The sequence below is a fragment of the Coregonus clupeaformis genome, chromosome 10 (assembly GCF_020615455.1).
Source record: "Coregonus clupeaformis isolate EN_2021a chromosome 10, ASM2061545v1, whole genome shotgun sequence".
NCBI lineage: Eukaryota > Metazoa > Chordata > Actinopteri > Salmoniformes > Salmonidae > Coregonus > Coregonus clupeaformis.
The window spans coordinates 48,402,916-48,419,024 of NC_059201.1; the positions used below are offsets into that span (position 1 = coordinate 48,402,916).

General features: G+C 42.9%; 1 protein-coding gene across 5 annotated transcripts; it reads left to right on the forward strand.

Annotated features, from left to right (window-relative positions):
• The first annotated feature begins 520 nt into the window (after window positions 1-520).
• Window positions 521-16,003, forward strand: slc25a34 (solute carrier family 25 member 34). Of its 5 annotated transcripts, XM_041888568.1 has the most exons (8): window positions 521-608; window positions 1,668-1,806; window positions 2,542-2,551; window positions 2,697-3,717; window positions 10,640-10,705; window positions 13,403-13,555; window positions 13,803-13,937; window positions 15,441-16,003. In XM_041888568.1, exons 4-8 carry the CDS (start codon window positions 3,193-3,195, stop codon window positions 15,621-15,623), a joined length of 1,062 nt encoding a protein of 353 aa, XP_041744502.1. In that variant the 5' UTR covers window positions 521-608; window positions 1,668-1,806; window positions 2,542-2,551; window positions 2,697-3,192; the 3' UTR covers window positions 15,624-16,003. The 5 variants fall into 5 exon arrangements, with proteins under 5 accessions (XP_041744502.1, XP_041744499.1, XP_041744501.1 ...); XM_041888565.1 differs by having other exon boundaries at window positions 1,668-1,855; window positions 2,542-3,717; XM_041888567.1 differs by having other exon boundaries at window positions 2,542-3,717.
• The last annotated feature ends 106 nt before the right edge of the window (window positions 16,004-16,109 follow it).

Genomic DNA, 16,109 nt, shown 5'->3' on the forward strand with positions numbered 1-16,109 from the left:
AGTACAGGAATTAACTTCCTCACTACTTAACCATCCATTGAAGAAAAACAAATGTAAAAGAGTTTCCAAATCCATTGAAGCTGTCCCCAATTTTCAAGGCCAGTGTTGTGATTTGTTCATAAAGAAGTAATTAACCTTTTTTTACCTAATAATAATTCCCTACCTCCGTGAATATGATGAAAATACCAACCTTCTTTTAATAGGGACAGAGTGTAGAAGCCTATAAATTTGTCACTTTCTTTGTTGTGGGTCCCAGACTAACCTATTTTTCCTTAGCACAGGATTAGTCCTTCTATTTGACAGCAGTGGTCGATATACTTTTCCCCTTTTTTCCTATGTGACACCCTTATACACCACCTCCGTTCTCAAAACTATAACCTTTTACCCAGAGAGAATCCATTGGACCAAGGCAGGGGGCAGTGCAGAGCTTTCGATTGGAACAGAGCAGGGGATGTGTTGAGGTGGCAACAGGGCCCAGTCTTGATTGGCTCTGGCCTACGGCAGTAGGAGGAGACTTCCACAATGGATGGGACTGCTGGGGACATATGTTTACTAATGCTGTCTGGATGTGCAGGGAGGGAAGCCGAGAGGAAAGGAACACAACAAGAGTAAGTTTAGCTTAATTTGCTATCAGACATTCAGACCATTGTGGATATGTGCAGATTATGTGGAGTCACTCTGGGGATCAGACTTCAGTCTGATTACAGAGGTGCAAAGTGCTTGATTTGTAACTTGTGATCCCTGCTTATGTCTGTAATTGTAGAGTAAGTATGTGTATCTGTGTGCTGTTCTCAGTAGTTTGTGTGTATTTGTCTTTGTACAAGTTGTAAAGTGATCAAACTGCATGGGTGGTTATCTTTGAAAATATGAGTGTTATGGCCATTTCCATGTAAAAGGACCCATGAGCACCAACATGTGAAGTTCATAGGAGCATGTCAAATCTGATGTCAAATGAAAGCTAAGAGTATATTTTAATTATTTATTAAGGCATATATACATTTTTCAACCATGTTCTATCCTATGAATAAGCAAAGGGTTTGATTTCTGGTCAGATGGAAAAGGGGTTTTAAAAAACATCTACCAGAAAAGTCTTAAAAGGTATTAGAAATACGTCAAAACAAAATCATGTTGAAGTAAAGACCCCTGCCAACTAATATCAACACTTATATTTAGTTTTGGATAAATTATTGGCCTTGTAAGTTTTGGAAACCTTGCCCTGTGCCTTTAAATTCCATTAACAAAAACCAACATATCTTTATAATAGTTTCACATTACTCTCCCTGGTGAGGAGGGAGGATATTTAAAGTTGAATTATTAATTGATTGTTTCCAAATTGGTAACAGAATTTCCAAAAAATCTGTCACAGAATTACTGCAATTGATGACACAGAATTACTGCAATTGATGACACAGAATTACTGCAATTGATGACACAGAGTGGCTACAATGGGAAATCAAAGTAGTCACAAACCACAGTTGGACCACAGTTGGGTCACCTGCTACTGTCTTCCCTTCCACTGGCATACTGTTATGTTCAGCTGATAGCTGTTTTCTTTCTCTTTCTGTCGTCTGGTGGTAAAAGCAAGTGTGATAACAGTCTGGACAACCCCTCCCTATCTCTCTCCCTCTTTCTCTCGCTGCCTCTCTCTCCTTCTTCTCTCTCTCCAGTTAACATCACCTCTCCTGGATCTTACTGACACCTACCCATGAGCCCCCTCTTTTTCCATTTAATGTAACCAGCATCCTTACCCACTGAGCACCGACCGACACAGGACATCCATGGACGTTGAAAAGTAGTTGAAATTTGGTCAGTCCGCCCTGGCCTTGATTTCAATGTCCACAAACATAGATTTTTGGTACGGTCCTTGATTTCGCCCAAACATAGACGTCCATGATTGATTCAGACCAAATCTGAACCAATCATAGACGTCTATGTTTTACAAGTTTGGAGAGCACAGCACAGCACAGTACAGTAAAGTTTTAAAATAGTTGAGTATAGTTCAGTACAGTACTGTCTTGTATTGTACTGTACAGTAGAGTTCAGTACACAGTAGAGCACACTAGAGTTGAGTACTCTAATGTATTGTACTGTACTCAACTATACAGAACTATACTTTACTGTACTGTACTGAGCTCTACTGTACAGCAATTTTACCGAAATTCTGTTACCAAATTTTGCATCTGCACAGTTTTTGTAAAGTTTTCTGTGCAAATTGTTAAAAGTAGTCATTGTTTATAGAGTTGGATGTTTTGTTAAACTTTGAAATCAATGGTTTTTGTTTGGCACACATTTTAAAGTGAAAAATCTGAGTCTCAGTGCATTTCTGTTACTGTGGAATTGCCCTTATGTGACTGAGTTTTGTTGGGAAGAAATGTAGTGTCAGCTGTCCTCCTTACTCTCCTGTTACATATTTTCTAAAGAAAAGGGAACCAAAGAAGCAACCAAAGCAGGACATGTAGTCCCTCCTCATAACATGTTTTTTTTTCTCATAGGAAATGGAACAGAAAGCTAGAATCTAAGAGTTCCCTTATTCTTTTACAGAACCCTGCAGGTACTTGGCTCATCGCAGGCTCTGCGGTCTCTCGGGTTGGGCTAGATCTCTTGGCTGGACTTCCTCAATGATAATTACACATTTAGACACTTAAGCTCAGTGAACAAATACAACTCTTTAACCCAATTCATCCTATGTTTTCAAGGACATTGAGGACCTCAACATGTTGCTACTTATGAAGAGACTGGCATAAGATATCTAAGGACAACATCCCAGAAACACTGAGCACCAATGTCAGAGGAGTACAGTGACAGGAGCACAGGTCACGTGACGTCATATCAGGCAGTAATCGCTGAATTCTTATCATACCACTCTACGTCAGCTGTAGAGTTTTACATTTCAGTCATTTAGCAGACACTCTTAGGGTTAAGTGCCTTGCTCAGGGGCACATTGACAGATTTTTCAACTAGTCAGCTTAGGGATTCAAACCATCGACCTTTCGGTTACAGGCCCAATGCTCTTAACCGCAAGGCTACCTGCCACACAGTTCTGACCTCACTGTTTCCTACCACGCTGTCATGATTACATGCACCATACCCACACTCCGTCACACTCCATAACCTCTCACCCACCTGGGAGCCCTTCCATAGCCTGGGTAGACTCATCACCTTGGACACTATTGGACACTCCACCCTTCAGAAATGACCGGTACCCAGCTCATGAACTATCCCACCACAAACTCTCCGTTCAGTTCTCCCAGCTCCAACTCTATTCAGCTCCATTCAGCTGCCATGACATCCCCAGTCCCCCCTTTTTCCCGGGCCACCTCAGTCCCCTCGCCGCAACTGCCTCCGGCCCTGTGGCCCCCGCTGGACTTTGCCTTTGGAGCGTTGTCGTGCTGCGGGGCCTGTGTGTTCACTAACCCCCTGGAGGTGGTAAAGACACGGCTGCAGCTACAGGGAGAGCTGCGGGCGCGGGGGTCCTACCAGCAGCACTACCGCGGGGTGCTGCAGGCCCTGTGGGTGGTGGGGAAGACGGATGGGCTCCGCGGGCTGCAGAAGGGGCTCTCGGCTGGGCTGATGTACCAGAGTCTGATGAACGGTGTGAGGCTGGGCTTCTACTCCTACTGTGATGCTGTGGGGGTCACTGCAGCCCCTGGAGGGAGTCTGATGTCAGGGGCCGTGGCCGGGGCTCTGGGGGCCTTCATTGCCTCTCCTGCCTATCTGGTGAGTAGCATACATGTTTGTTGTATTGTCTTCTCTCTCGTAGTGCATAGCTTTGGATGAAGTAAGGCGATATGGAGGGCACTTAGGGTGTCATATTGCCATATACAGACCCTACAATATTAACTGTGTTCACCCTGGAGTATGTGCCCCAATTTTCACAGCAAAGGCTCTTTGAGCACTCTGTACATGGATACCTTGTGAAGTATAATGATAAGGGACAGATATAAATGTACTGGGGGGAGTGGCTGTTCCAACTCAAGGTGTCATTTTAAAAAAATGCACCCCCCTCCCCAACATTAAAAATATTTTCACATGACCCTCCCCTTGTACTCTAAAATAAATTGAACACCCTCCCCCTTATATAATTAATTCAAAATAATGTTTACGACCATAAATAACAATAACTGTAGCGACCCTGTGTTTATAAATATGGATATCGACTTTGCCACTTCAGCATGCTTTTGTGGGAAGGTCGATGCCACACAGGGCTACGGGCCAGAAGGTTGAGGGTTCGCCGACCACCACAGAGGTGCTCACTCTCCCTGCCTGTTTCATTACACAACGATCAGAGCCGGCTGCAAACAATGATCAGCTAGGGGGAAATCAGATTTTCAACATTTTAATGCCATATTTATAATTATATAAAATATATGCAACACATTTTCCACCAACAGGTATCTGTGCCAATGCACCACACAACCAGTAAACAAAGCATCCTGACTTCGGGCACTTCGATATCATGGTTTGCGTTTTCAACACCACAATAAGTAGACAATCTTGACAAACAGAAAATACATCCCTCTCTATCTTGTAAGTTTACCCAGTATCGAAGGCTTGGCTCGACAATCTCTGAATGTCATTAAACGTTTTGTTATTTTGTAACAGACGTCTCTTTCCATTCATTAATTGGCCGCTGCACAGTTTGGATTGATTGATTGATTTTATTTGTCAGTAAAAAAAATACATAAATACACAAATATTTTTAAGTGACCAGGATTGCACAAAGAAGTCAGGGACCTATTTCCCTTGTGGTCCCCATTTTTATTTTTACATAAATACATATACAATTACATAGATAGAGACAAAAAAATGCTCAACCTCCAGATGAGTATGAGGGGGGAGTTTAAGTACAATTCTTCCAAGCTTGTTTTGGCTGGTCTGTAGCTTATTCTTTAGATGTTTGGGGCTGCTGGTGAACCATAATGTACAGGCATGATCAAAGTGACACTGGACTAGCGCACTTGCCAGAGTCTTTAGGGTGTCTATACTATAGCTAGGTTTCCATCCAATTGGTGACAGATTTTCATGCGAATATTACAGTGAGGGAAAAAAGTATTTGATCCCCTGCTGATTTTGTATGTTTGCCCACTGACAAATAAATTATCAGTCTATAGAATAACAACAACAAAATCCAGAAAAACGCATGTCAAAAATGTTAGAAATTGATTTGCATTTTAATGAGGGAAATAAGTATTTGACCCCCTCTCAATCAGAAAGATTTCTGGCTCCCAGGTGTCTTTTATACAGGTAATAAACTGAGATTAGGAGCACGCTCTTAAAGGGAGTGCTCCTAATCTCAGTTTGTTACCTGTATAAAAGACACCTGTCCACAGAAGCAGTCAATCAATCAGATTCCAAACTCTCCACCATGGCCAAGACCAAAGAGCTCTCCGAGGATGTCAGGGAAAAGATTGTGGACCTACACAAGGCTGGAATGGGCTACAAGACCATCGCCAAGCAGCTTGGTGAGAAGGTGACAACAGTTGGTGCGATTATTCGCAAATGGAAGAAACACAAAATAACTGTCAATCTCCCTCGGCCTGGGGCTCCATGCAAGATCTCACCTCGTGGAGTTGCAATGATCATGAGAACGGTGAGGAATCAGCCCAGAACTACATGGGAGGATCTTGTCAATGATCTCAAGGCAGCTGGGACCATAGTACCAAGAAAACAATTGGTAACACACTACGCAATGAAGGACAGAAATCCTGCAGCGCCCGCAAGGTCCCCCTGCTCAAGAAAGCACATATACATGCCCGTCTGAAGTTTGCCAATGAACATCTGAATGATTCAGATGAGAACTGGGTGAAAGTGTTGTGGTCAGATGAGACCAAAATTGAGCTCTTTGGCATCAACTCAACTCACCGTGTTTGGAGGAGGAGGAATGCTGCCTATGACCCCAAGAACACCATCCCCACCGTCAAACATGGAGGTGGAAACATTATGCTTTGGGGGTGTTTTTCTGCTAAGGGGACAGGACAACTTCACCGCATCAAAGGGACGATGGACGGGGCCATGTACCGTCAAATCTTGGGTGAGAACCTCCTTCCCTCAGCCAGGGCATTGAAAATGTGTCGTGGATGGGTATTCCAGCATGGCAATGACCCAAAACACACGACCAAGGCAACAAAGGAGTGGCTCAAGAAGAAGCACATTAAGGTCCTGGAGTGGCCTAGCCAGTCTCCAGACCTTAATCCCATAGAAAATCTGTGGAGGGAGCTGAAGGTTCGAGTTGCCAAACGTCAGCCTCGAAACCTTAATGACTTGGAGAAGATCTGCAAAGAGGAGTGGGACAAAATCCCTCCTGAGATGTGTGCAAACCTGGTGGCCAACTACAAAAAACGTCTGACCTCTGTGATTGCCAACAAGGGTTTTGCCACCAAGTACTAAGTCATGTTTTGCAGAGGGATCAAATACTTATTTCCCTCATTAAAATGCAAATCAATTTATAACATTTCAGACATGCGTTTTTCTGGATTTTTTTGTTGTTATTCTGTCTCTCACTGTTCAAATAAACCTACCATTAAAATTATAGACTGATCATTTCTTTGTCAGTGGGCACACGTACAAAATCAGCAGGGGATCAAATACTTTTTTCCCTCACTGTATAAAATCTTCATAAAAACATTATGCCATTTCAGAGTTTCCTTTAGGAAAACATGACAGGGAAGATTTTAATTTTTCCAGACATTTGAGATATTTTACGGACATCTATATGCATTCAGATCCAACCTGGTGCAGCCAGCGCCATCAATAAATGAAGGATGTTGGCTAAATGAGCCACATTTACGTGTTCTTAAAAACAGCTATAACAAATGACAAAAACACTATTCCTTGTGTTTCGATGTTTAGCATGTGCAACATTTTATTGCCTATTTTATTTATTGGTTTTTAGGCTACTTTCCTAAAATAATAATTGTCCACCTCACGGTTCAGCTCTCAGAGATTTGTGCACTAAATGTATCAGGGTATTGAATGTATAGGCTTAGGTGTCCACTGTATGATATATATATATATAACAATTTCTACACTGTATTTCTGATCACTTCGATGTTATTTTAATGGACAAATAAATTGCTTTTCTTTCGAAAACAAGGACATTTCTAATATTTATATACACTACCGTTCAAAAGTTTGGGGTCACTTAGAAATGTCCTTGTTTTCGAAAGAAAAGCAATTTATTTGTCCATTAAGCCACCAATTGTGCAAGTTCTCCCACTTAAAAAGATGAGAGAGGCCTGTAATTTTCATCATAGGTACACGTCAACTATGACAGACAAATTGAGAAAAAAATTCCAGAAAATCACATTGTAGGATTTTTTATGAATTTATTTGCAAATTATGGTGGAAAATAAGTATTTGGTCACCTACAAACAAGCAAGATTTCTGGCTCTCACAGACCTGTAACTTCTTCTTTAAGAGGCTCCTCTGTCCTCCACTCGTTACCTGTATTAATGGCACCTGTTTGAACTTGTTATCAGTATAAAAGACACCTGTCCACAACCTCAAACAGTCACACTCCAAACTCCACTATGGCCAAGACCAAAGAGCTGTCAAAGGACACCAGAAACAAAATTGTAGATCTGCACCAGGCTGGGAAGACTGAATCTGCAATAGGTAAGCAGCTTGGTTTGAAGAAATCAACTGTGGGAGCAATTATTAGGAAATGGAAGACATACAAGACCACTGATAATCTCCCTCGATCTGGGGCTCCACGCAAGATCTCACCCCGTGGGGTCAAAATGATCACAAGAACGGTGAGCAAAAATCCCAGAACCACACGGGGGACCTAGTGAATGACCTGCAGAGAGCTGGGACCAAAGTAACAAAGCCTACCATCAGTAACACACTACGCCGCCAGGGATTCAAATCCTGCAGTGCCAGACGTGTCCCCCTGCTTAAGCCAGTACATGTCCAGGCCCGTCTGAAGTTTGCTAGAGTGCATTTGGATGATCCAGAAGAGGATTGGGAGAATGTCATATGGTCAGATGAAACCAAAATATAACTTTTTGGTAAAAACTCAACTCGTCGTGTTTGGAGGACAAAGAATGCTGAGTTGCATCCAAAGAACACCATACCTACTGTGAAGCATGGGGGGTGGAAACATCATGCTTTGGGGCTGTTTTTCTGCAAAGGGACCAGGACGACTGATCCGTATAAAGGAAAGAATGAATGGGGCCATGTATCGTGAGATTTTGAGTGAAAACCTCCTTCCATCAGCAAGGGCATTGAAGATGAAACGTGGCTGGGTCTTTCAGCATGACAATGATCCCAAACACACCGCCCGGGCAACGAAGGAGTGGCTTCGTAAGAAGCATTTCAAGGTCCTGGAGTGGCCTAGCCAGTCTCCAGATCTCAACCCCATAGAAAATCTTTGGAGGGAGTTGAAAGTCCGTGTTGCCCAGCGACAGCCCCAAAACATCACTGCTCTAGAGGAGATCTGCATGGAGGAATGGGCCAAAATACCAGCAACAGTGTGTGAAAACCTTGTGAAGACTTACAGAAAACGTTTGACCTGTGTCATTGCCAACAAAGGGTATATAACAAAGTATTGAGAAACTTTTGTTATTGACCAAATACTTATTTTCCACCATAATTTGCACAAAAAATGTTTTCCTCCTTTTGTCTGTCATAGTTGACTTGTACCTATGATGAAAATTACAGGCCTCTCTCATATTTTTAAGTGGGAGAACTTGCACAATTGGTGGCTGACTAAATACTTTTTTTCCCCACTGTATAAAAAACATGGGGGATTGGAAGTGATGCAGACAATTACATTGATAGAAGTTACAATCTATCTGCAATATTAAGCTGATCTACCCCCATAAAAAAAGAGAATCTTGTTTCTCATGGTCTGAGAGTCCTTTAGGTGCCTTTTGGCAAACTCCAAGCGGGCTGTCATGTGCCTTTTATTGAGGAGTGGCTTCCGTCTGGCCACTCTACCATAAGGCCTGATTGGTGGAGTGCTGCAGAGATGGTTGTCCTTCTGGAAGGTTCTCCCATCTCCACAGAGGAACTCTGAAGCTCTGTCAGAGTGACCATCGGGTTCTTGGTCACCTATAAATAAATAAAGGCAGAAAAGCTTAGGCCTAACCCCAGAGAGATAGTGAGAGATAGAGACATGCCGGTGGCATGCTACGACACCGACATTCATTTATTTTTGTCAGATGGCTACTGCCTCTGCTATACAGAGATAGACGTACAGAAGGAGGCTAATTCGTTTATTTTAGATCCGAATATTTTGTATAAAGATAAGCATTATATTGTTAGATTATAGGAGTAACTCTGGTAGGTCTGAAACAGTCTTCCTCACCTCAAGTTCAACTGTCAGAGTCAGTTGGAGCGCCGGGGCGCACTGCCTTCATATCATAGACCTGCAGTAGCTAAAGCTTAATAATAGCCACACTATACCAAACCTTCACAAACGTTTCAAAACTTTATTACGGTAATATCAAAAGTAAGTCAAGCCATTAGGGAAAATACAAAAAGAAGAGCAAATGTAAACCTGAGAAAACCGCACTACCCTCCCCTGTGCCCAATTAAAAAACACACACAAAAAAAATATGTTTGACAACCCTCCCCTATGTTGGACCATATGTTTGACAACCCCCCCCAGTAAATTTAGATCTGTCCCTAAGTGTGACAGTGTTTGTTTGTATCATTAATTTATTTTGTATGCGGGTAGTAATATTGTCCCAGCCATTTTCCCTGTTATGAGAACTTGACGTGTTTGTGTGTGTACTGTAAATACAAATTAATCAAGTCAGCCAGTTCAGTGTGTTACATATCATAAGTTGTGTTTCTACTGTGCGAAGGTCAGTGGCTTCTACAGTGGCTGTGTATTTCCCCATGAGTTAAGGCAGTTGTTTAACTTGTGTAACCCAAGGTGGCTCTCATATACTCAGGCTGCTGTTGTTGTCTAGGCTGAATCTGTTGCTCAATACGTCAATGTAGCCATCTGACCTCTGCAGCATCGTGGAAACACTATATCATCTGCATGGTGATATGTTTGTGAGAATCTGGGTCACTAAATATACCCAGCACGTACCTACTTCTAAGCACTACCCAAAATACTTCCCAGCATTCCCTCCTATGCTCTTTGGCAGTATATGAAGGAAAGAGAGAGTGAGACAGATAGAAAGAGAAAGAGATGTGAGGATATTTTTGGTTGCACTCGGTATGTGAGAAGAAGCAGGGAGGGGTCAGACTTGGGTGTGTGTGCATGTGTACTGTGAGAGCCCAACTCAGGTTTCTAGACCCAGTCAGTGTGCAGTGTCATCTCAGTAAGCTGAATAATGGTCATTCAGAGAGAGAGAGAGAAGGAGAGATGTGAAATGGAGGTCATGGAGATGTGTGTGCCTGTGTGTGCAGAGTGCTCAAAAACAATGCTGTGCATGTGAAATGGGTACACAACAGCGGAGGCTGGAGGGAGGAGCTATAGGAGGACGGGCTCATTGTATTGGCTGGAATGGAATAAATGGGACGGAGTCAAACGTGGTTTCCATGTGTTTGATGTGTTTGATAACATTCCATTTATTCCATTCCAGCTCTCTTCCAATGAGCTTGTCCTCCTATAGCTCCTCCCATCAGCCTCCTCTGGAATAGAATACATTGAAGCAAGTGTTTTATGTTTCCTCCACAGGTGAAGACACATTTACAGGCCCAGACAGTCGAGGCCATCGCAGTGGGTCACCAGCACAACCATCAGGTGAGGAGTGCGTGTGGTGTGCGCCAAACAGTTGGACCAAGTGTTCAAGATCTCTGGCTCTCTAGTTGTTCAGGCTGTACACCAGTCCTTCATGTTATATCAATATGTCACTTTGTTTCCAATCCCACTCCTCTATCATCCCTCTCTCTCTCTCCCCTACTTCTTCAGCCCACCCCCAGCATAACTAACCATATCAGTGTGGTCAGGAGTGTCGGTGTTAGTGTAAACAATGCTTTTAAAAGAGTGAATACACGGCCCCAAACATGTGTTACAGCTCCGTGCGAACCCCAGTGTCACATCACAACCACCAGCCAATCAGTAACATGCAAGCAGAGGCGTGGAGGGGTGTCAACGAGACAATGATACACAACCTTTGTGACTAATACTGTAATCACAAGGAAAAAGACAAGCACAGGGATTTATTTTAAAAACCCTGTTAAGGGATGTATTGTGTCCCTTTTGATCTCAGAGATACATATTTTTAATTTGTCATGGCACTGTTCACTTGCCTTGCTACCCAAACTCCTTGCTTCAGGCCAAATGCTACGCCACGCCTATGGACGTTAGTTTCTTCGCCGCAATGAGTCTGGATCTGAGCACCTCCCCGATGATTTCTAGAACGCAAATGCATTCAAACCGTTCTGATTGGTCCCAGAAACCAATGGGTTGGGCCAGAGCCAGAACACACGTGGGTAAAGTGGTTTTTAAAAAAGGAGTCACTGTCTTTGATACTCTGATTGGTTAGAGATGATCCAATCGCTGATGACTTTGTTTTGTACAACACCCCTCATTTTGATGTCACCACAAATGACTTCAACAATGGCAGTCTCAGACTGAAGTACAGTATGTAGGAAACATAGACCAGAGAATAATTCAATTTTAGTCGTCAGGCAAACTGTTCACACCCTTACAATAACGATCAAAGCCAATGTATAGATCTAAGGTATGCAGGTTTGCTATTGTAAAGCTGGCACAATATCCCTTTGTGTGTGCTGTAGGCTGAAGCTGTCCAATACCCTGACACACTGCCATTTGTGGGCAAAATATCCACAAGTGATGTAAGCGCAGAGTTGATAACTTAATAGTAGAAAAATGTCCATACTTCAGGGAGGGATTTCGATAAGATAACACTTTCACATTCAACAGCGAGAAGCACTATAAATGGTAGTAATAGTTTATTTTAAAGGGACCATGTGCAATTAAAGATTTTAGACGGTGAAATATGATGTTCACACCAGAGTTAGCAAAGCACAGCTAATTTTCATCTGCAGTCCCTAACTAAACATAACTAAATACATAAACATAACTAAATACACATCAGTCATACAGTAGTATAGTAGGATAACAGATTAAAACAAATACAGGAAACATAAAATACAACAAATAATACAACAAATACAGGAGACTTGAGACTTGAGTGCATTAAGAATTAGTCAATGTGTGCAGGATTGATGCGTCTTGATCCATGCTTTGATCTGCATGGAGAATGATTTAAAGTCACTAGTGCTTCTTAAAGTAGAGGGAATTCCATTTCCTAATGCCTGAGGTGGAGAACGCTGACTGCCCAAAGGTGTTTTCTTTTAGGAATGACACAGACTCCTCTTGTGGAGGTTGGGGTGATTCTGCTGTTTCGTTCAGAGTTTAATATGACAAAATCTTTCAGAGGTGGGGGTGCAACATTGATGATAATCTTACAAACTAGACAAACATCTGAGAAAAACAAAGTTGTCGAAATGGAACAGATTGTACTTGGGGAGAATATTGCAGTGATGGTAATGATGTGATTTCCTGTCCAGGATCTTCAGTGCTTGTTTATATAGAGATCGAAGGGGTTTAATTTATGTTTCATTGGCTTGAAACCAGCTGGTGATACAATAGAACAGGTGAGAGAAGATCATTGCATGTAAATACATGTTGGTTCCTGATGTATCTAAAATTTGAAAGACTATCTGATTTCTTAATGTTTTTTTAAGTTTAAATATAATGCCCAAATATTTAAACTCAGTGACTGTTTTTATTTTTGGTCCTTGGATGAGTATGTCCGGGTAAGCGTGTTTGTTTAGTTTTGTGGAGAAGTACATGGCTACCATTTTCCCCACATTGAGGGTGAGGCAGGAGAGGTTGAGCCATTTAGCCATTTTCTACAATGATGCTGTTAGTTTGCTTGCCACTTCATCAGCATAGAAATGCGTATAAAGAACTGTATCATCCACAAACATTTGAATATCCACACTCTGGCATACAGATGGAAGGCCATTAAGAATGAATAACAAAGGGCACAGGATTGTGGCACCCCCACAGTGCAATCCCTTGGTGATGATAGTTCACCATTAATCCAAAACACATTGCATCCGGTCTGCCAGATAAGACACAATCCATTTGAAAGCATTTGATGAAATGTTGAAGTTGGATAGCTTGGAAAGGAGGACATTGTGGTTAACAGTGTCAAAGGCTTTTCCGAGGTCAAGGAAAACTGCACCTACAACACCCCCTTTGTCCAGCTTGGCCTTGATCATCTCTAGGAAATGGCAACATGCTGTTTCTTTAGAGTGGTTGACCCTAAACCCAAACTGCATGGAGTGAAGGGGAAAGTTACCTGTATTCAGGTGGGCTGATAGCCTACACTTCTGGCTCAACACTTCCAACTTTTCTCCCTCATAAAATGTATTTGTTTTCACCTGAATTTCCCTCCGTCAGGGTGTGTCGAGTGCCTTCGCCAATATCTACCGGCGGGAGGGCGTGGTGGGGCTGTGGAGGGGTGTGAACGGGGCTGTGCCTCGAGTGATGGTGGGATCAGCCGCCCAACTAGCTACCTTCAGCTCCGCCAAGGAATGGGTGACACGTCTACAGGTAACTATAGAAACCATGTATCGCACTCACAGGCAGTGTTGCGTATTGCATTAAGCCAGGTATCACACGTGCAGAATGACCTGTACAGTACAATACCAGCAGATAAGGATGGTGTATATAGAACTATTGAAAGTGTTTGAGTGTGTTTATTGTTCTTTCGAAGGTACATTTCATACAAGTAGCCATCAAGATATGAATAATCTTTCACCTCTACAGTTGTTTGATTTCTTTCTCTTTGTCCTTGTAGTGGTACAGTCCAAACAGCTGGCTGGTTGCCTTGACAGCTGCCTGTATCAGTGGAGTTGCCGTGACAATCACCATGACGCCGTTTGACGTCATCAGCACACGCCTCTACAACCAGCCAGTGGATGAGCGTCATAGGGTGAGCCTCTTTTCAATATCTTGTTTTCCTTTGTCCACCATCATTGGAATTGCCTATTTCACCCTGATATTCCCTGGTCTTGGTTTCTAAGTAGAACCTTGCCTTCTCCATATACTGTATACCTCTGGCTCTTAGCTGTTGAACTCACAGATTTACAAGATCTACAGTGCATTCGGAAAGTATTCAGACCCCTTGACTTTTTCCACATTTTGTTACATTACAGCCTTATTCTAAAATGGATTAAATTGTTTTTTTCCCCTCATCAATCTACACACAATACCCCATAATGACAAAGCAAAAACAGGTTTATAGAAATGTTGGCAAATGTATTAAAAATAAAAAACTGAAATATCACATTTACATAAGTATTCAGACCCTTTACTCAGTACTTTGTTGAAGCGCTCTGAAGACGGTTTCCATCAAGGATCTCTCTTTACATTGCTCCGTTCATCTTTCCCTCGATCCTGACTAGTCTCCCAGTCCCTGCCGCTGAAAAACATCCCCACAGCATGATGCTGCCACCACCATGCTTCACAGTAGGGATGGTGCCAGGTTTCCTCCAGACGTGACGCTTGACATTCAGGCCAAAGAGTTCAATCTTGGTTTCATCAGACCAGAGAATCTTGTTTCTCATGGTCTGAGAGTCCTTTAGGTGCCTTTTGGCAAACTCCAAGCGGGCTGTCATGTGCCTTTTTACTGAGGAGTGGCTTCCGTCTGACCACTCTACCATAAAGGCCTGATTGGTGGAGTGCTGCAGAGATGGTTGTCCTTCTGGAAGGTTCTCCCATCTCCACAGAGGAACTCTGGAGCTCTGTCAGATTGACCAACGGGTTCTTGGTCACCACCCTGACCAAGGCCCTTCTCCCCCGATTGCTCAGTTTGGCCCAGCGGCCAGCTCTAGGAAGAGTCTTGGTGGTTCCAAACTTCTTCCATTTAAGAATGATGGAGGCTACTGTGTTCTTGGGGACCTTCAGTGCTGCAGCAATGTTTTGGTACCCTTCCCCAGATCTGTGCCACAACACAATCCTGTCTCTGAGCTTTGCGGACAATTCCTTTGACCTTATGGCTTGGTTTTTGCTCTGATATGCACTGTTAACTGTGGGACCTTATATAGACATCTGTGTGCCTTTCCAAATCATGTCCAATCAATTGAATTTACCACAGGTGGACTCCAATCAAGTTGTAGAAACATCTCAAGGATAATCAATGGATGCACCTGAGCTCAATTTCGATTATCATAGCAAAGAGTCTGAATACTTATGTAAATACACTTTTTAATTTCGTATAAAAAAAACTGTTTTCGCTTTGCCGTTATGGGGTGTAGATGTGTAGATTGATGAGAAAAAATATATAATTTAATCAATTTTAGAATAAGGCTGTAACGTAACAAAATGTGGAAAAAGTCAAGGGGTCTGAATACTTTCTGAATGCACTGTATACTGTAACTGTCTTTAGCTGTTGAACTCACAGTTTTATCCTCTGCCTCTCTTGCCTGTCTGTTAGGGTCGTCTGTACCTGGGCTTCTCAGACTGTCTGGTGAAGGTGTGCCGGACAGAGGGTCTTCTGGGGCTGTATAAAGGCATGGGCCCTGTGTTCTTCCGCCTGTGCCCTCACACCGTTCTCAGCATGCTCTTCTGGGACCTGATGAGACAACGGGCCTTTCAGGACGTCCAGAACCAGAGCTGAAGAGAAGAGGATATTCTGCCAATCCTGGAGGACAATGGAAGTTGATTTAAAAAATACTTATTCATTACTAAAACCAACATGTTTGGGCCTGCTGTCTTCATCAGAGCCGGAGCTAAGACAGAAGGCCTCATATGGTGGACAGAGTTTAATGAATAACTGGTCCGTTGGTAGAGACGAGCAGTAGATGCTCTTTGTGACGGCAGTGTGTAAAGTTGGTGGAGAGACGAGGAGGAGGAGACGCTCTCGATTCCACAGAATAGACTTGCACTCCCTCAGGGGTTGACAGGAAGGACACATAATGGCTTGACATACACTGAGTGTACAAAACATTAGGAACACCTTCCTAATATTGAGTTGCACCCCCTTTTGCCCTCAAAACAGCCTCAATTCGTCGGTGCATGGACTCTACAAGGTGTTGAAAGCGTTCCACAGGGATGCTGGCCCATGATTTAACAAGTGACATCAATAAGGGAACATTGCTTTCAC